An 18,781-nucleotide genomic window follows, 5' to 3' on the forward strand; every position below is an offset into this window, starting at 1 on the left:
GCAGTAGCGACAGCTTGGTTTTTTATTGCTGTAGCAATTATATGGACAGTCTCGGTTGGGTTTTGCCGTCGCCGTCGTCATGCACCGTATATGTATAAGTGCGTGCATATATATAAAACTCCACAAAAAAAATAATTTAAAAAAAATGCTTCCGAAGCGCGGAATCGAACCCGGGACCTCTCGCTCCGCAGCGCGTGACGCTAAGCACTACGCCACAAAACGCAGATCCTTCAGGTAGCTAACGGCGAGCGTTATATACACACCCTTTACCGCAGCACTCGGAGACTGCAGCGTTTTTTCACTACCAGTGAGATGGCGCGAGGAGCGCAATGGGCGCATTTAAAAGTCGTCGGCCAGCTCGCTCGCTTCTTATAGATTAGAAAATATTTGCGCTGGGAGAACCTTGCCCTTCCGCTGTCTGCTCGCGCGGTTATCTCGTGGTGAGGGGAGGAGGGATGTTTCGAGCTTTCCTCGTGATGTACGCGCTGATGTTACGGAGCGTACGAAAGCCACTCGAGCTTAAGGGACGCCGCTAAACGAACAAACAGAAGATGAGCGCGAACTATCAAGTGTCACAGCTCGACACTTGAAGCACGCTAGTTTCGTTCGCTGCTTCGGCCGCCTTTGCAACAGGAGCGCTGTTCAAACTGAGAGCACCCATTGGCGAGCCTCACTTCGTATAGTATTGCAGTTTCTTGCTATCGCATTTATTGCTTGGCCCTTGCGGCGAAACTGTGACTTTTTTACCCCTCCCCCCCTTTCTTTTCGCGCATCGACCCCGAATCACTCTTTGTTGCATTAGCTTTATGGTAATAATGAGCGTGTTGCCAAGGTGGTGGCGCGGACCACTACGTGGAGAAAGGGTGGAAGAAAAAGGAAATGGCACTTTTTCAAAATATATTGTTGGCCTACCGATGCCAAAACATCGTTTATATGTGTCTTAGTTCCGTAATGTCGCAGCGGGCAGAAATGTGTGTGCGTGTGTGTGTGTGTGTGTTTTTTGCAGATCAGTTAATTCGCCGTTCTGTGGCAGAGTCTGCCTATCTGACATCCAGTGTTGAGAAACGCCTGCCTGAAGTATGGAAACTCAATCCAAACAGCTGCTGTCTATATGACGCCTCCCCCCCCCCTCCCGCTGCTGGTGCCACTTTGATTACTACTACTACCACTAGGAATAATTTATACAGGCAACAAGTACATTCATGATATGCATGACTCGACATGGCGGCTCTCGAACATGGTGGAAGAAGCACAAGCACTTGCAAACTTCGCCTTACGGCCAGCCATCTCAGTTCGTTTGTCGAACTATATAAAGGTGGGGTAATAGCTAGTGCGAGTGATTTGAATTAACGTGTAATCATTCGGATGCATTGGCTTGGGTCGGGAAGTGACTTAGTAGAAAACTTATTTTTAAAAAATGCAGGAAGTTTGCACTAAGTCTATAGCAGGTGGTTTTCGCGCAAGGAGGAATAAGTAAAACAAGAGCGGCATCTAGTCGTTGCAAGGTGCCTGCCTGCAAATTAGTTGCCTGGGTTTATCCAGCGCATGATTATTTTTCCATCTGTTCGCATACTCCTTTCAGATTACTTGGTGCTATACTCATAAATTGAAGTACACACGTAAGGCAGGGACTCTGCGCTTTGCTCGCCAGCGTTCTTATTCCATGATTTGCACTCAGGTTTCTACTCTTTGTTTCATTCCCGGCGTTATCTCGCCCGCTGATACGCAGACACTTGCTTTACTTCGCGAACGCGCGGTAACTCGTGGCATTAGTAGCATACGTCAGCCACTATGCAGCAACTTCATAAAGTGGCCACTTTAAGATGCCAACTCTAATAGCATTCAGGTTAATGAAAGAACAAGGACACCATCAAATGGCAGAAAAACAAAAATGGCGGAACACGCTTGGGCGGAAAAGTCCACTCGCGAGCCATTATTCGGAAAAGATCCGATTTCATTTGCGAAGAACGATTATCCTTGTCTTCTGGATTCGGTCCTAATGTAATACGTAACAGATAGATTTCTCCTTTAACATCCTTACTAACTGAACACTTTCGTGCGGGACGTCCGCTATGGACTAGTGAATGCAATATGTATGTCCCCTGTGGGAACTTGCGATTTCTATGCACCCTTCTCCGTAAAAGTATTGTTACTAACAGTCTGCGTGCATTTAAAAGTCGTCTTATGAAATTAAATGTCAAACTTATCAGAAAGGAGGAATAAAAGCGTAGTTCTTTTAGGGACTAGTACAAGGTAAAATCAGAACGTCACAACATGGGCGTCTTGTTATGCTCTTCGCCGTCCGCTGTCCTTGTTTTAACATTTTAGCGTGTCAAAACTACACAACAGTCACGTACAAGTTTACCTATGTGTGACAACTGCAAAAGCGCAGCTCAGTCAAACAGCTCGCGATTAAGGACTTTGAAGCCCGTTTTAACCATGCGGCCACTTGCATTTAGAGAATGTTCTCACGTTCCACAAAGTATTTTGTTACTTTATTTTATGTACAGCAGCCACCCTGAGGCAATCATTGAACAATAAGAATTTGTACGTGTCTGTTATAGGTGGCTATGTTAAAAGGTTGATTTTTGAAGAGGTGAGTGTAGTGAAGGATCAGCGAACTTAATACATTTATAATGACAGGTGCGGCGTGACGAGTTAGACATTGCGGAAAGCGATCTTTCACTGTGGTGACGTATTGACGGAGATGTGAGATTTAATGCGAGGAAGGTGATAGGAAGCTAGAGTATTTGCGTTTGCAAAAGAGTTCTGTTGCTTATTTTCGATTTATTACGCCTGCGCATTTGTCGCAACTCGAAGCTGCCTCACTGCGTGGGACAAAGCCGTAGATAGCAAAGAGGAGACGGAAACAAGTAAAACATTTTGTGGGGATATTGGAGAATATATGTCATGAGTTTTTGCGAGGTGCACGCAGTATTTGTTTGTTTCCAGCACAGCTTGCATGCACCAACCACCATGCCATGCAAGGGGTCGGCACACTTTCTCAACTCTTCCCGTGCCCACTCCTTGGTAGCAGATTAGTAATCAACTGTGTTCGCCTGCACGATAGTAGTCAATGCGAAGAAGTCCTGGGCCCGAACCTTGCCAATCTGTTTCTAGGACTTTCTTCCTCACTCTCTTAGAAGAGTCGTTCACGGATGGATAGATAGTTTAACAGGATTTCTTCATGCATTGCATTGTGTACAATGCCTATTCAGACAGTGGCATAAGTTCTCTGTGCGCCTAATTTATCATATGTGATGGGATGACCTGTTCCAGTCTGAAAACTATTGATAAAAGAAAGTACGTAGAAAGCGTCTTAGTTGAGGCTGCGTAGACAAGGGGGCACACGCAAACCCCGATTCCACGCCGTGCTTTAACTTCAGCGAATGCACTGTGGCGGTACGCCATACCCCAGAGGGGCCCGTATTATAGAACTCCCTAATACTTTAGGAAGAGCAGCCTCGAGGAAAGCCTATTTTCATTACAGTTCCACTGGCTTGCAAACCATTGTTACACGTCGTGCTCAAGGCGTTCTCTTTTTGCAGGAATCATGGCGAAAGCAACTGAGGCAACGGAAACCTACGAGGCCACGGTGAGAACGTTATTTGTTTCTGAAACGAGCTAGGTCCGGTGACAAAACAGTGACTACATATCGGGTACATTGATTTTTCACAGCAACTTCGTTGACATTGCATGCGTAAACGATGAACATTGTTAATAATAAAGAAAAAAATATCTGTCGACATGCACATTCCTTGAGATAATTGCGCATTCGAACTTTACTGTGTTTTGCACAGTGCGAACGAGAGCACTAAAAAAAAAAATCAAAGCCCCCTTCTTAAAGCGAGATGGTTCAACGCGAAGCTTGCTCCCATGCAAACTGAATCAAAGTCTAAGTTCAAAGCCAACGACCTCGCAAAGTACCCAAAAGATGCTGAGCGACCCGATGCGATGCATATGTGGTTTGATTGCTTTTTTAGCATTGTATTTTTTATTGTTGAAGTTGAATGGAGACACATTTTGTTAAATTGCGTAGGCTTTATTTTACATCATGTAGCAGTTGATTACACGCCCACACTCACACTTTCTTGGGTGGCTCTACACTTGCACAGTATTGCCCTGTGATTGATGTGGTAGGAAGTCAGAGGCTCTGCCGTCGTAACGTGACACAGCCTGCTTCCGAATGTGAGATCAATGCAGGAACGGTGTTGCGCCGTGGGTCTCTGTCGCGTCTTCAGTTTCAGCGAGTAGCGATATAGTATGGCCTAACGTGGTCTAGCATGAATGGTGATCTAGCATGATCTAGCTACGGGCATGATCACGCTCACTCTTACGTTCGCGTACAGCAGCCTCTTATTCTGCCGTGCGATGCATCCGCGGCCTACCCATGGTGACGACCGGGAATGCCAAGCAGATATATACAGTTCGCCTGGGTAGCGTGGCGTTGCAGTTCCCATTGTTCTCATCGCTACAACTGCGAATCTAAGCTGTAGTGTTCTACGATACGTATGTCAAGCGCCACTGTTCTATTGTGTGCGCAGATGTGCAGATAGTTCAGTATTGCGTGCGCAGATAGTTCCTTCGTGTAAGTTGGCTTTCCTTCAGAGCGTTTTCGGAGCTCACGGACCCGAATCAGGGAGACCTAGAAAGCTTCGCTTTAAAACGTTCAGTGTCCTCACTAATGAGCAGGGTGCATTCCAGTGGGCAGACAAGGGTGGGAGCACATGGGTATAGTTCTTTGGTAGGCCGGAGCGTGTCCGAGAACGATCCGAGTGGGCGCACGCGTAAAAAGAGGGGTGCGAAGAAAGTCATCCTTCTTTTTCAACTTTTACGTGTCGTGTTTTGGTTGTATTCTAGCTCAGGTGTTCCGACTTCATTCGGACGTTGAGCGCGGCAGGAGGGGCGAAGGCATAATGTGCGTTGCGATGACGACCGTATTCCCCCAAAATATCGCACGCTGTACATTGCTGCAATAGGCAGAATATTTTAGCCAGTACTGATTTGGGCAATTACGAAAATGCGAATGGGAATAAGTGAACTAAAACCTTTATAATTTCGCCCCCAGAGCACGTGTAATTTAAGAATTTATTCGGCTATTCATTTATTATGATCCAGCTGTTTCTACAGGCCGACTCTGTAGTGTTTGCGTAAGCGAAACTCTTCTGGGTCACCTTACTAGTTGCCAAAAGGAAAAAATTCGGCGATCCCACATGGTGTGGGAATCGGTTTCGTGCGAAGCAGTCAACAAGTACTCCTATACTGTATTTCATGGCTTTGAGCCAAGCGTTAAGAAGTGGATCGACGTGTTTTTGTAAGTGTAGTAGCTGTGTGCACATCGTGGGCTTACCAGGCACGTCGACAACACTGCCGTTTAAAGGGTAACTTATGGTGTGACGTAACGTCAGCCCTCACGTTAGAGTACATACGTCCGTATTATCGAAACTAAGTGCACTTTATGGTGAAATCATTTGAATATCACACGTACCTTTCGTAAATGTATTCCTCCGTGGCCGTGCAATACTTCAATATTGCTTGCTGAATCATGGTGTGGGTGCTCGAGCCAACTGCTCGAAACGTTGGCTCGAGCACCCATCCCCTGTTTACGCATTTTTTCATCGCAGCTTCCATCTTCCACTTCCTGCAGTTTTTTGCTGAATCATAGGAATACAAATGTAATGTTTATTAGACTGCTATAAAAGCGGAGCCAACACTTGAACCACCGACGTTAATCTGATATGACGCCTGTATCGTAGGAGTACATATGTAGTGTTTATTGCTTTCTCGTAAAATTAGATAGCCAGAACCACAACCACCGGTGACGTTGCACGAACATTACACCTTCATAGGCTGTTTTCCAAACCAGTTTGTAGACCTGGCGTGGCTCTGTCGTAGAATGCCTGACTGCCGCGCAGAATGCTTGGGTTCGATTCCTGCTGGGACCTTCATTTTTATTCTTTCGATTCATTCTAAAAAGACAGGGCGTGCAAACACGGACACAAGCAAGAAGTCAGGACACCACAAACGCCGGCGTTGGTGGTGTCCTGACTTCTTTCTTGTGTCCGTGTTTGCACGCCCTGTCTCTTTAGAATGAATACTTACCAACTAGCTCAGCTCTCTGTTATTCTTTCGATTCGTCCGATCGAAGTTGCCGATGTCGGTTTTTCTTAACGCTCTCGCATTTAAATTACCAGTGTCTATTTTCGCCCTTCCTGGGTAGATATAAACTACACCGCGGCCCATTGTAAACGGGTATGTGCCACAAGTGTCTGGAGGAAAGGGTTTGACGACATATGCGAGAGGATTTTCACGTTATTCATGTTATGACCTGACAGTCATATTTGTCAAGTTCTCTTGCCCTCTCATGCCAATTTTGGTCTTCACCAAATTAAGGAGGCGATCATGAGAGCACCCAAACGTAGGCGGCAAGATAGATACGTAGATAGAAACGCTCAAAGTGCGATAGTTTCGCTAAGAAACGCTTCGCATTAAAAAAAAATGAAATAGGAACATAGGTAAATTTTTTCCGTCTAAATGGGCCTGTATTTAAAAGAAGCTCTGACACTGCAACTATTCGTGCGACCAAGTTTCAATCAATCGTACTGTTGGACATATTGTTAAGATGGCCGACCAAGTACATGTAAAGCTTACGAGCGAAAATCTTTTTGAAATGGGCCCCAGATTCCAGAGCGGATAATCGCCACTGGCGAATGATGTACTGGCGCGTCGACGTTGCGCACGAGGGAATGCCCTTGTACGCGAGAGAAGGTCCGAGGTGAACTTACTTGTTATACCCTGGTCGTAATAATGTATCGATTCCATGTGATTTATGTTTCCGCTTCGTTAGCGGTTCGGGTGGCGCTCCGACATTCCCGCAACCGGCCTTTCATGAGCAGTGGATTCTGGGAAAAGAGTAGAAAGAAGCGAAAGAAAAAAATACGTTACGCCCTTCCTTCCACACTGTGTCCCATGGCCAAATGCGTAGCTTTTAATTCGTGATCAGCAAAACCTGAAGACAATATCTTAAAGTGGCCATGGCGTTAACCTTATTGGTGGTGTCTTTTAGAACCGAATGGTATGATGTGGAGGCCAAAATAAACTTCAATGGTTTGTGCAACTGGTCGAAACCGAGGACTTCTCTTGAGCTTACATGTGTATCTGCTGCACGCAGCCTCGTTTTATTTTCAGCGGTTAAGAACTAACGTGTATTTGCCCTCAGAAAATGGCTACTCCGTTAAAAGTTATTTTATTTCGCATTTGAACTCATCGGCTCTTTTTATTTTATTTTAGTGCTGAGTTTCTTGGAACGTGGGCGAAGTGCGGTGAATTTCTTTTTTTTGTTTCGTTGACGTATTGTAATACTTCACTTAGTAGTTCAGCGTAAGTTTGTCTTGATGCTAAAGCTTATTTTTGCTTTTCATTCAAAGACTCCGGGAACACACTACGTGGACAGGACATCTGCAAAAACAGAGTTTGACGTGATTTCGGAGGTAAGCTCTCCTTTTCTATCGTTAGGATGCTAATTTTGGTGGGTATAAACAACTCGAGGCAACGTATAACTTGCCAGCCATTTTTGCTGTACTATAACATTAACGTTGGTGCCCTCTACTTCATCATAGCGCAGTTAGCCCTTTCGTGGTCGAAGAAGAATATCCTCTCATTTACGCGCAAGGTCAAAGGTATTGCGTATTTTATACGAGATGTTTCCTTATCAACAAGGCAAACTATCAAATATTATTCGACTATGCTAAAGCAAGAAAATGGACTTTCAGTACTATAATATGTAAGTTTTTCTCTGCTAACCCCACTTATGTTTCTGTCCGGGCTACTGGCAGATTCAGGCTGTCAATCCTGTAACTAAAAAAGGCTACATGTTCTGGCATAACTGAAACACCTACATCTTCATTAACGTCACCGTTGTTGTTTCTTGTAGCTTACTAAGCAAGCGCGACTCATTGCGTGCTTATTTGGAAGACAGTGATTGTGATATTGTTGCTTTTACGGAGACCTAGTCTCGCACTGGTATCACTAAGAATGAACTTCTTCCCAACGGTAAGAAATATAATATTTACAGGCAGGACCGTAGCAGGAAGAGGGGTCGAGATGTTCTGATTGCTACAAAAAAAAAAAAGCTGCATTTCATCCTTACTTGTTGACACCAATTTCACTGCTGAAATTGTCTGGATCTTGCTAAGGTAGCGCTCTGGTGTGTGTGAACCTTTTTTTGTGTGTCAAACTACAGATAGTCTGGGTGGCATGCGCACAGCCTCTACCCGTGTTCTTCTGGGTACTTTCTATTGCCCGCCCGACGCTGATCAATTGTTTTTTGATGCGTTGCGTGGAAGCATAAGTTATGCTACTCAAAATATCCCACAGCTATTGTTTTTTTCTATAGGCGAATTTATTTTCCCGCATATCGACTGGACAAGCCATCTCGTATCCTGCAGCTCCTCTGAGGAATTCATTAGCACAGTACTAGATAACAATCTATCTCACATAGTCGATCAATACACGTGCGGCCCCATCATCTTAGATTTGTCCTTAATATCCGCACCGAATACTACCGGGCCTGTTGCTTACATAGATGGCTTGAGAAATCACAAACATCTTTAGTCAAACATTAATACTCCACTAGCTTTTATGCAGTTGAGACAAAAAGCATCATAGATTAGAATAGGGCCGACTGCAAAAATAATTATTCTCAACTATCTATCTTCGTTAATGAAGAATATCAGCCATTGTTTGAAGACATGCGAATAAAATCAGCCAACTTTTAAAGGAAGAATAACAGAACTGGCCGAAAATCTCAGTAGCAAATGCCAGGTCTAATTTTTGGAGAATGGAATGTTGGGCGAGTTGGTACATCATTTGGTGAATAAAGCTACGTGATATCTAACGCGTTTTCTTTTATGTGTTCTGGTTGCATTAAAAAACTGTCAGTTGTGAGTTAGCGCTTGTGTTGTCGCCTCTTCTTTTGTGTTCCCCGTTTTCTTTTTCATCTTCACTATGATCGTGTCCTCACGAGTTAAATTTCATACGCTTTTAAAATTCTCCATCCAATTCTTGGTTTACCAAACGCATTTGAACATCCAGAAGCAAGAAGAAGCCTCTGTGTAGGGTGGGCAGGACGGCGTGCAGTGAATTTCTAAAATTCTTCTGCAGAGAGGTATTGGCAGCCATAGGCGAACGTTTTTGTCGCGACCTGCCGTCCTTGGTCCTTCCCTTTAAAATTTACGACATCATGGCGATTGATGCGGAAATTTGAAAGTGGTGTCGCCACCTTCAGTTTCTTTTTGCTCGTTCTCTTGGTTTCAAAGCGTTTTCTTACGACAAGCATGGGGATTTTGGTATTATGAAAGAGTCATTTCCTACTACCAGAAAAATTGTTTTTCTTTTTAGTGTCCCTTTAACCTGTTTTTAAGAATACTAAGCAGTAGCACCGCTAAAACTGAACGATTCCGATCCAGTCGTTACAATTCTCGGTCACATAGCAAACCATTCACAGTACAGAATCTTTCAGGTGAAGTGAAACTCGAGAGCGGATAATGAAACACACGTGCTTTGCGGAGGAATTGAGTTGCTTTATAATATCCATATATGCTTTTCCAGGAATACAGTGAACAAATGACGCCTTGTTGCATGTAACAAGCAATAATGGGCGTGCAGCGAAGACAGGTGGACCGGTCGCGTGCTTCAGCTGAACCATGCGAAATTATCGCTTGATGATGCATAGCGCTATTGTGCCTTTACTAATGCAAATAACGAGCATTTGTATATGACGTTTTAATGTCGGCAAAGGCGCTCCTCGTATTAGCTATCGAAATCAACAGCTGTGCATGGTGACACAGTGCTCAACTCCACTGCCAGTCTGTGAATGCGTGAACTTTCCTATGCATCCACATATATTACATATCTGCTCAATCGGATTAAACAAACTGTTTTCTCTTTATCTGTTCTATGCTTCGGCCACGTTTCATCACAGCTGGACATGTGCTACTGTACCGCCAACTCGACTATTGCACGGGGTCCTGCTGGCCAGGATGGCAAGGATGGTCCTCCCGGCTTGCAGGTGAGCGACACGGATGGTCCGACTGCTTCTGATATTTACTGCCGAGAGAACGTCGACGGCCCCTTTTTAATCTTCTGAGCGGTGTTTCGGCGCGCACAAGAGCCACTTACGTGATCACAATTGATCATGCGTGGCCGTTGGTCGTAATGCTTGCGCTGTTCGGTATTTTCTTGAGCAATGCGTCATTCCGTCCAGCTTTTCCAGTCAATGACCATCGACACGAAAGTAAAATGCGCATGGCAAACTGGTCTCACCCGATTAAATGAATTTCTGTAACACATAGTAACGTTTCATATCCTCTAGAGTGACGTATTCTCTTGACACAGGATTCCAGATGCTATGTATCAGGGGCGTACATTATGTATGTTCGTGCGTGCGTTTGTATGTGTGCGTGTATATATGCGCAAGCAAAATTGAAAAATTTCGGGGGGGGGCGGGGTTTGAACCCCCCCCCCCCCTTGGCTACGCCCCTGCTATGTATTCTGCCATTGATCAACGGCATAGGCTTAACGAAGCATCTTGATCTCGTCCATAGCGATCATGCTTACTTGCTTTCTACGTCTGCCGGTTGACGTAAGCGGTTTGTAGCTTTTTAAGACGAAAGCTGTAGATGCCTCATGGAGCGCGAAAAGTGACCGTGGGCGTCAGTACGACTGATGCAAAAGGACATCATCACGTGATGACGTTACCGTATGACGTCATCATAACATCACAGGTCACCAAAATTTACTGCGTCACCATGACGTCACTGTGACTTCACATTACGTGACTTCACATAATGCTGTCATCACATGACACCGTCGCTTGCTCAAAAGTAGGCCGATCCCGGAGACATTGAAAAACCACGTGAGGTGCAGAAATCTTCCAAAGCCTCAGATCACGGAGGCAGTGCGAAACCACGTTTGGTGCAGAAAGCTGTCGAAGGAGGGGTTATCAATACATTCGGCTGTGAAGGAAAAGAAGAATAAGATGGCCTTCGCCTTCCAGTCGTCTGAAGCAAATGCTTAGGGGACTGTGTGACGTTTTTTTTCTTCGATGTGTCTTTCGGTTGAATCTACTAGCCTCATGTTTTTATTGCTCGATGCATAAAAGCGACATGCCGTATGTTGCTAGCTCCCCTTTAAGTCCATTCGATAATGAAATACCAAATTGTACATGTTGAAGTAAATGAACCCGCAAACGTTCTTCTATCACTTGCCTTCCCTAAGTATTTATTTCTTTGTTTTTGCTCTCAATTAAAAGAGAAATTAGATTGTGCAGGAACACGGCCAAGCCGGATCGCTTCTGCCATCCACAACCGGTAATGGATATTTATTTTGAGGTTGCGTCCCGCTATGAGCCCGTAGCCAATTCACGAATGAGTCCTGATCTTCGCAGCTGTCAGCTGGGCCTCAAGCATGACGATACTTTTATCAATCTTCTGGATGTTACACATAGTATAGGCCAGTTCTACGATCTATTTATACTTTTTCAGTCTTCTCACAGTGTGCAATTCGACGCTGACGACGGCGGTAGACATTAGCATAATCATGACTGAATATAAAGCACCACGTTTTTTTCAGTCAACACCACCATCCAGCTGAACATGACCAATTTTCTTAGGGGAGATGCCAATCTTATTTTCAGTGAGCCAACTGTTTCGACCCGCATCAGGAGAAGTGGTCGCACAGCGACTCCTGCTTTCACAATCATTATGTTGGGGAGGCTAGTGGCGCACTACACTCCACAGTGATTTACATCCTTGTCAAAATGAACATTTACCTTGAAGAAAACATTTTAACACGCTGCTGTCAGCATGGGTTCAGAAAGAGGCCTTCCACAGAAACTCAATTGAAACGCGCGATATACCTTCTTGCATGGGTAACAAACAAACAAACAAACAAACAAACAAACAAACAAACAAACAAACATACATGCATACATACATACATACATACATACATACATACATACATACATACATACATACATACATACATACATACATACCAGGCCCGTAGCCAGAGGGGCCCCCCCCCCCCCCGAAATTTTGATGGCATATGGTGTCTTATCGTAGATAAATCATGAAAATAGGCGTTTTTCTGAAATAGTCAAGGCTTTCAGAAAGTGGGACCTCCCAAAAAAATTGCCTGGCTACGGGCCTGATAAATACATACATACATACATACATACATACATACATACATACATACATACATACATACATACATACATACATACATACATACATACATACATACGTACATACATACATACATACATACATACATACATACATACATACATACATACATGCATACAGTTAGATCTATTTTTTGAACATTTTTAGAGCATTCTGTCTCGCATCGTACAAGACATACAAAGCTGGAGCGCACATTAGATGAAGGTCAAATAGTATATTTGATCAAAACACTACGTCGCTAATCACCTTCAATTTGTCGAAATTATTGATAACGGTGTTCCTTACCAGCTTATGCTGGAAATCCAGAGCGGGTGTTCTAGCTGCAGTATTGTTTCTAAATTTCATTAAAGAACTACCGACTACTATTATAAATAACGTGACTTTTTGCTGACGGTCGGGTTATTAAGAAATAAATTAATTCTTAAATGACCACAACTCTCATACAACCGAATAACAAGCATATATGAGTGGTGTACAAAATGGCAAATGACTCTAAATACAAAAAATGTGTTTCCGTGTTAATAAGTAAGAAAAAACACTGATCAACTTATAGCTAGCTTTCCCTCTCGAAGCAATCCAAGCGCACAAGCACCTGGGTTAGCTGATTACTCAGCACCTTCCATGGACCTTACATATTGCTAACATTACTCAACCATGTCAAAATTGCTTTTCTTTTTTAGCAGACATCGTATATAGGCAGGCACCGCCTAAAAAGAACTAATCAGTTCCGCCGTGGAAAACGCCAGCGCAGATTGGTATCCTTTCCCAAGTAGCTAATCAAGAAAGAATGAGTGTGGAGAGAAGCGTCCAGATGGATATACAATAACGATAATTTAACAACCTCTGCTACGGAATTACTACACCGGACTTTCGTTGTGAAATATAGCCAAGCTAGCACGCCTCAAAATTATCCAGGAACTTATAAATGATTCGTTAAACAATGACGGCTCAGAATATGCAAATATATCTCTAGCTAGACTGACACGCCGTAAGCATTCTCTGGTGTTAGCCAAAGCAACATGTCGTGCGAAATGTTTTAAACTTCACCCTTTCATACGACTATCTACGATTAGAATTACTTGAGTGTACGCACCACTTGCAGTACGACACCTAAATATTTTTTGTCCCTTCTTGAGGATGAGTCGTTGTCATCACAGTTCTAAATAGCTTGTATTAACTTCTCTTAATGCACTTCTCTCTTGAAAAAAGATTATTTATGTCTTCTACTGATGTTGCGTTGAATGTAGGCTTAGTAAAGAATTCTTCATTTTATACAAATATCTGTTGTGTTATATCTATCGAACCATTGTGTTTGTTTTTGCATCTATTTCCTGCTCAAGGTATTAGCATTATTCTATAGCCCATGGACAGTTCTTACCCTGTTATAAAGATAAATGTTTTTCTTCTATATTTATAATTAACTTTCTATGCACATGAACTATACTTTGAGAATTATTGTATAATTTGTGTAACCTGCATTATTGTATACCTTACGGAGATGCCCTTCCTGTCGCGCTTCCTCATGGAACTGACAGCTCAAACAGATAAATAAATAAAATAAATAAGTTCGAAAGCGGTTGCCTAAAGTACCCGTCCGATGTATACAGTTGCGCGCATGCAAAGTCGTGTCGAACACATTCAATCATTTTAAGGCGAAAGCGTTATATATACGGCTCGTGAGGCGAAAGATACGACGTCCGGCGTCCATTGTCCCGGCACACTCAGTCACATGACGGCGGCGTGGTACACGTCATGAAAAATTTTCCCAGGGGCGTTGTCGCTGATGCAGACGGCCGTTAGCAGGGGCCCGATGGGTTGTGCAAAGCTGGTCTGAGTAGGACACTGTTGTCGGGCCTAGTTGTTTCTCGTCGGCCAAAAACATCGGCCACATGCCAGTGTCATCGACCACAGACAAAGCGAAATGCGTGTACGTTTCAATGTTGAATGCATCAGCGCTAACGCTTTCGCCTTGAAGTCTTCTTAACGATAGTGTAAGAGACCCTGCAGAATTTTTGCTGCCAAGCATCGGCAAAATTGATATACATTTCATATGTCGTGAAAGGACCCTTGCGAAGTCGCACACGGATGAAGGACACAAGCGTACTCAACATGTTTCCAAGGGGATAAGATTACCTTAATATCTAGGGCGCAGCCGACCTACCATGCCTCCTTATGCCTTCACCTGCAGCGGCAAAAACTATTTTTGCAACAAGGAACGCGATGAGGCTGTATATACCGCCGCATGCATACGGATGCTGCCTTCAGCATCTACTTGTATTGTTCATCTAGTTGTTTTGCACGTTCACAACGTCTCATTCGGTGATACGCACCTATATGAAAAGCTATATCTTCTTATGCTGTTTTCGGGTCTGAGAGGCAGATATGCCTGCAAATTTTAATACTCTCTCACACGCAACCTCTCAAACGATTGACTTAATTTTTTTTTCGTTGACACCCACTGTCTTGCCAAAACAGACTCTTGTTCAGCAGTGTAAAATTAAGTAACCGCCCCATCAACTTATTTCACTTAATCACAGAATATCGAACAGGTAACTGGTTCCAATAGTCCGCTGATGGCTCCTTTTCGATTCATATGAGACCTATCATACGCGTTTACAGGCATTTTTCCATTCAAGCTTAGTTTTCTTGGAAATTGTTTTTATACTGCCAAGTTTTGGGCACTGCAAACTGGCAGAATGCATAGATTCTATGTCCACTTTTGCTTTCAGCAACATTGGCGAGCTACCAACCTTAACCCTTAAGAGCATGCTACACTCTCCAAAGCGTTTGTTTAATTTTTTAAGTGATATCAGCTGTGGGCATCTACCTAAATATATGTAGACCAAGTTACACCAGCCGCTGGAACTTCCTGCTGAAAATACAGAGAGAAGATTTATGCTGAAAGACAAGATGGTAAATATGTGTGGCACATAGCGACGGCTGAAACAGAAGAGCATGACATGGAGCTCGTGATTGGTCAGATCATGTGTTATTTCGTAGGTCAGACTTTTGCAGGAATCCAGCGTACTGAGAGTAGCATCGACGTCACAGGCTAATATTGTGTGTGTGCTCGACAGAAAGTTCAACACTCAATGTAACGTCTACACATTGCAGGGTCCTCCTGGTCCGATGGGACTGCAGGGCCCACCCGGGCCACAAGGGCCGCAAGGACCACAGGTAACGACTAATGCCTCTTCGGAAAAACATATCGCAGTTCTTTTATGTTTTTGAATATTGGATGTCTCCACTTCACGGCTTGTGGAGCGCCTCTGTGAGAAGAGTTGTACGATACTTGTATGAGGGTACTTGCGGAAAGAACTGTGCCTGTACCTATATTAGAACGGTGGTTTATAATGTCAGTGTTGTAGCTGCTACTCTAGGCTACATTTTTTTCTTATTTTCTTTGAATTTTGTACTCTTGCTTCGGCTCATGCTCATATTTTTCAAGATCTACCATATTTCTAAGTTTAAGGAAATACAAATGAGACAGACCTTGCGTTAACTAGTCAAGTGTTCAGAATGTAAAAAACTTGTTTTGTGAACTTAACGCATAAATGTGGTGATACACATGCAACACATTTACAAATAAAAGGGCCGGAGATATCTGTAACCTACAATCAATCACTTGTGCATTTTGATAGCAATGTTAAAATCACACGGCCTACCCTATGACATCGTCACAATTATTTCATCTACTTTCCAAGAACGCATCACCTATCATCTGCAATGTTAATTGAATCTTCGCTGCTTGTCTTTTACTTTGTGATTCCACCCCTTATATAACACCTCCTGAATGGGGGCCTTTAAGGAAATAAAACTGAACTGAACTGAACCGAACACGAGGCACTCACTCTACCTATGAAAGGCGCCGTTCATAAACTGCTGAAGGAATTAAAGAGGTATAGTTAGGTAAGATGTAGACACGGCATTTCAACAGCATTCACGGCATGAAATTATGCGTTTCGATTAGCATATGAACAAGCCTGTTCAATGTAACGAAATGGGCTGGTATTTTGCAGCGATGATTTATGCTTTATTCTATGCTATTCTTATAACAAGCAGTCAATTCACGCTCGTATTACGCATCGCTAGGAGATGGCCTTGAGCCGGGAGTGCGGGTCAGGTGTTAAAAATCACCGCAATGACATCGCACGGCTTGTTCACATTACATGCTTGTCGCCATCAGAGGCGACGTAACCAACTACTCGAGCAGGCCGCGCAGACACGTGATAAGACAGGCGTATGTAGATACTTCGTAATGGAAGCACAGCTTAGACGCATAGTAGCGGTTGCTACATAGGCGGAGTTGAATAGTGAGCCTAGCTGGATGTTATTGCATATATAATTGAAATGCATGATTTTAGGTTTAGAAACGTTGAGCTTGCTACATTCAGAGTGCAGGAAGCACTGCCAGTTGGAACATTTCATAGGTAACTCCAGACTTATTCAGGCAGAGCTGGCACCGCTTCGGTCTCACAATCGGATTAATTGACGCTGACCGTATGAGCCTCAACAAAAACAAAAAAAAAATAAACAAAGAAAAACGCCAGGCCCGCGCAGAACATGCAGCACGGTCACAGCGTAAGCTGGCGGAGCGGCCTGCTGTAAGCTCTCTAAGGGCACCTGCAGGTACAGTTGCGAGGTACCAACTACTCAATAAATCATCCAATAAATCACCCACTACGCGTCCCTCAGGAAATGCGCGCACTTGCGTAGCTGCACGCTTTTTTGTTGCTTTGGCGAATGATGATAATGATATGAGTTACTCGTAAGCCCTTTGTAGTGCGTGGGAAACTTTAAACCACCCACTCGTTACGCAGTTCACATGGTGTGACGCCTGGTGCGATTCTGCTCTTCTGCCACGGAATATTCTATCTGTTAACAAGTTTCCTCGCCATATACATGACGCTTGTATAGCGTCTCTTTTCCGAAAAAGGTTCAAGCACTGGCTTGGCTCCGTGATAGAGCACTTGCTTGCTACGCAGAAGTCCTGGGTTTGAATGCGCCTCGTACAGTTTTTTTTCCTCAATGTGCGCGATAGCTACGACCAACACCGGGGACGGCGGCCGACAACTACGCCACCAAAATCGGTTCTTGTAGTGATTTCATAACAGCTTACGCGGTAAAATAAAGCATTGGGAGCTGCCTGTGTAGTTCGACTGTTTAACCCCTTGCACCAAGCGGGTATGAATAGGGTATGTGCCCACTAGCACAGCACATGTGCTACTGCGCTTTGAGAAACAGCTGGCCATTAGTACCTCCGAATAAGCAATTATTGCAGCCACATCGTGAACTAAAAATGTGCAGATTAAATCTACTCCCTGCGGTCGCTGAACTCCGTGCGATGTGGCTCTAATATCCGCTCTGATATCATGAACGCTGAAGCCATCATGACATCATGAACGCTTCGCCAGCGTGGAAGAAGTTGATGCTGGTATGCTTCGCGGTTGATCGATTTTGATTACAAATCTATGATGCGCAAATTTTATCATTTGGTGACATTAGATTAGGTTATAGCCACAGGGAGGTCCACTCTGTAGTGTTTGACTACATACAGGAAACAAAAAGATTACCATGCTAGTGTATATTGGCTTATTTTCATTATTGATTACAACCCGTTGTTACATCCGTCAAACATCACATCTGATACTCTGACTGCTTGCTGTATGAAATTTTCAAGTATTAGCTGTGTTTTTTTTTTCTCTTTTAGTCTAAAGTTACAGCATTTCTCTTTAGCTTCATAAGTGTTTAACTCAAAGATCCTGCCGCCCGGTTCTTGGCCCATCCCCCTTTGTTGGTGAGCGCCATAAGCAAGAGGTCATCATCATCATCATCATGAACTACTTTGTATCACGCACTTAAAATTGTCATCTTTAATTCGCAATTTTCGGCTTTAATTTGCACTACTTTTAACGTTTATATAAATTTATAAAAGCACCCAGTTCTTGGCCTATCTTCCACAGTGGGTGTGATCCACGGTGACTATGCGAACAAGAACAAAAGCTGGGGCTGCCTTTCGTTAGTGGCCTTTTACCAGGAGCTTTTGCTCTTGCTGCGACAATGTGTGCTGGTGCCACCAAGATCTTTTCATCTGTTTCAGGGCGTTCCCGGTCAACAGGGTCCGCCGGGACAGCCCGGAATAGATGGTTTGCCAGGAATACCTGGACCCAGAGGCTTACCAGGTCCTCCTGGGCAGCCTGGTCCTTCGGCCCCAAGAATATTTGAGGTAAGGTCCATTTACCACACCTCTCTCTTATGCTACTTTTGTCACGGGATATGTCACATTTTAAACTAGGTACACTGTGGAGAAACCAGTGTTAAAATAAATAAGAAAAACAAGGGGAAACTTAATGTGCAGATTTAGTATAGAAAGCGTCTGATTCTGCTATAGCCTGAACTTGTCCCATATGCTTGTCATTCAGCATTTGCCGCGCACAAAATTTTCAATCCGCCTTTTACATTTTCCTGTGCTGCCCTCGGCCGATTTGGTGGGGTTTTGGTAGGGATCGGGACAACCGGTAATGTCAGAA

The 18,781-nt window shown here is 43.8% G+C and overlaps 1 protein-coding gene across 1 annotated transcript in view; it reads left to right on the plus strand.

The window, feature by feature from the left end:
* The window catches only part of LOC119392275 (collagen alpha-1(XVIII) chain), a 503,217-nt gene that overhangs the window by 180,160 nt on the left and 304,276 nt on the right, over positions 1-18,781 (plus strand). The window contains exons 6-10 of the mRNA XM_037659675.2: positions 3,549-3,595; positions 7,428-7,490; positions 9,983-10,069; positions 15,366-15,428; positions 18,352-18,477. Coding sequence (XP_037515603.1) covers positions 3,549-3,595; positions 7,428-7,490; positions 9,983-10,069; positions 15,366-15,428; positions 18,352-18,477 — 386 coding nt within the window. The remainder of the gene's footprint in view (positions 1-3,548; positions 3,596-7,427; positions 7,491-9,982; positions 10,070-15,365; positions 15,429-18,351; positions 18,478-18,781) is intronic.

The sequence above is a fragment of the Rhipicephalus sanguineus genome, chromosome 1 (genome assembly GCF_013339695.2).
Source record: "Rhipicephalus sanguineus isolate Rsan-2018 chromosome 1, BIME_Rsan_1.4, whole genome shotgun sequence".
Taxonomy (NCBI): Eukaryota; Metazoa; Arthropoda; class Arachnida; order Ixodida; family Ixodidae; genus Rhipicephalus; species Rhipicephalus sanguineus.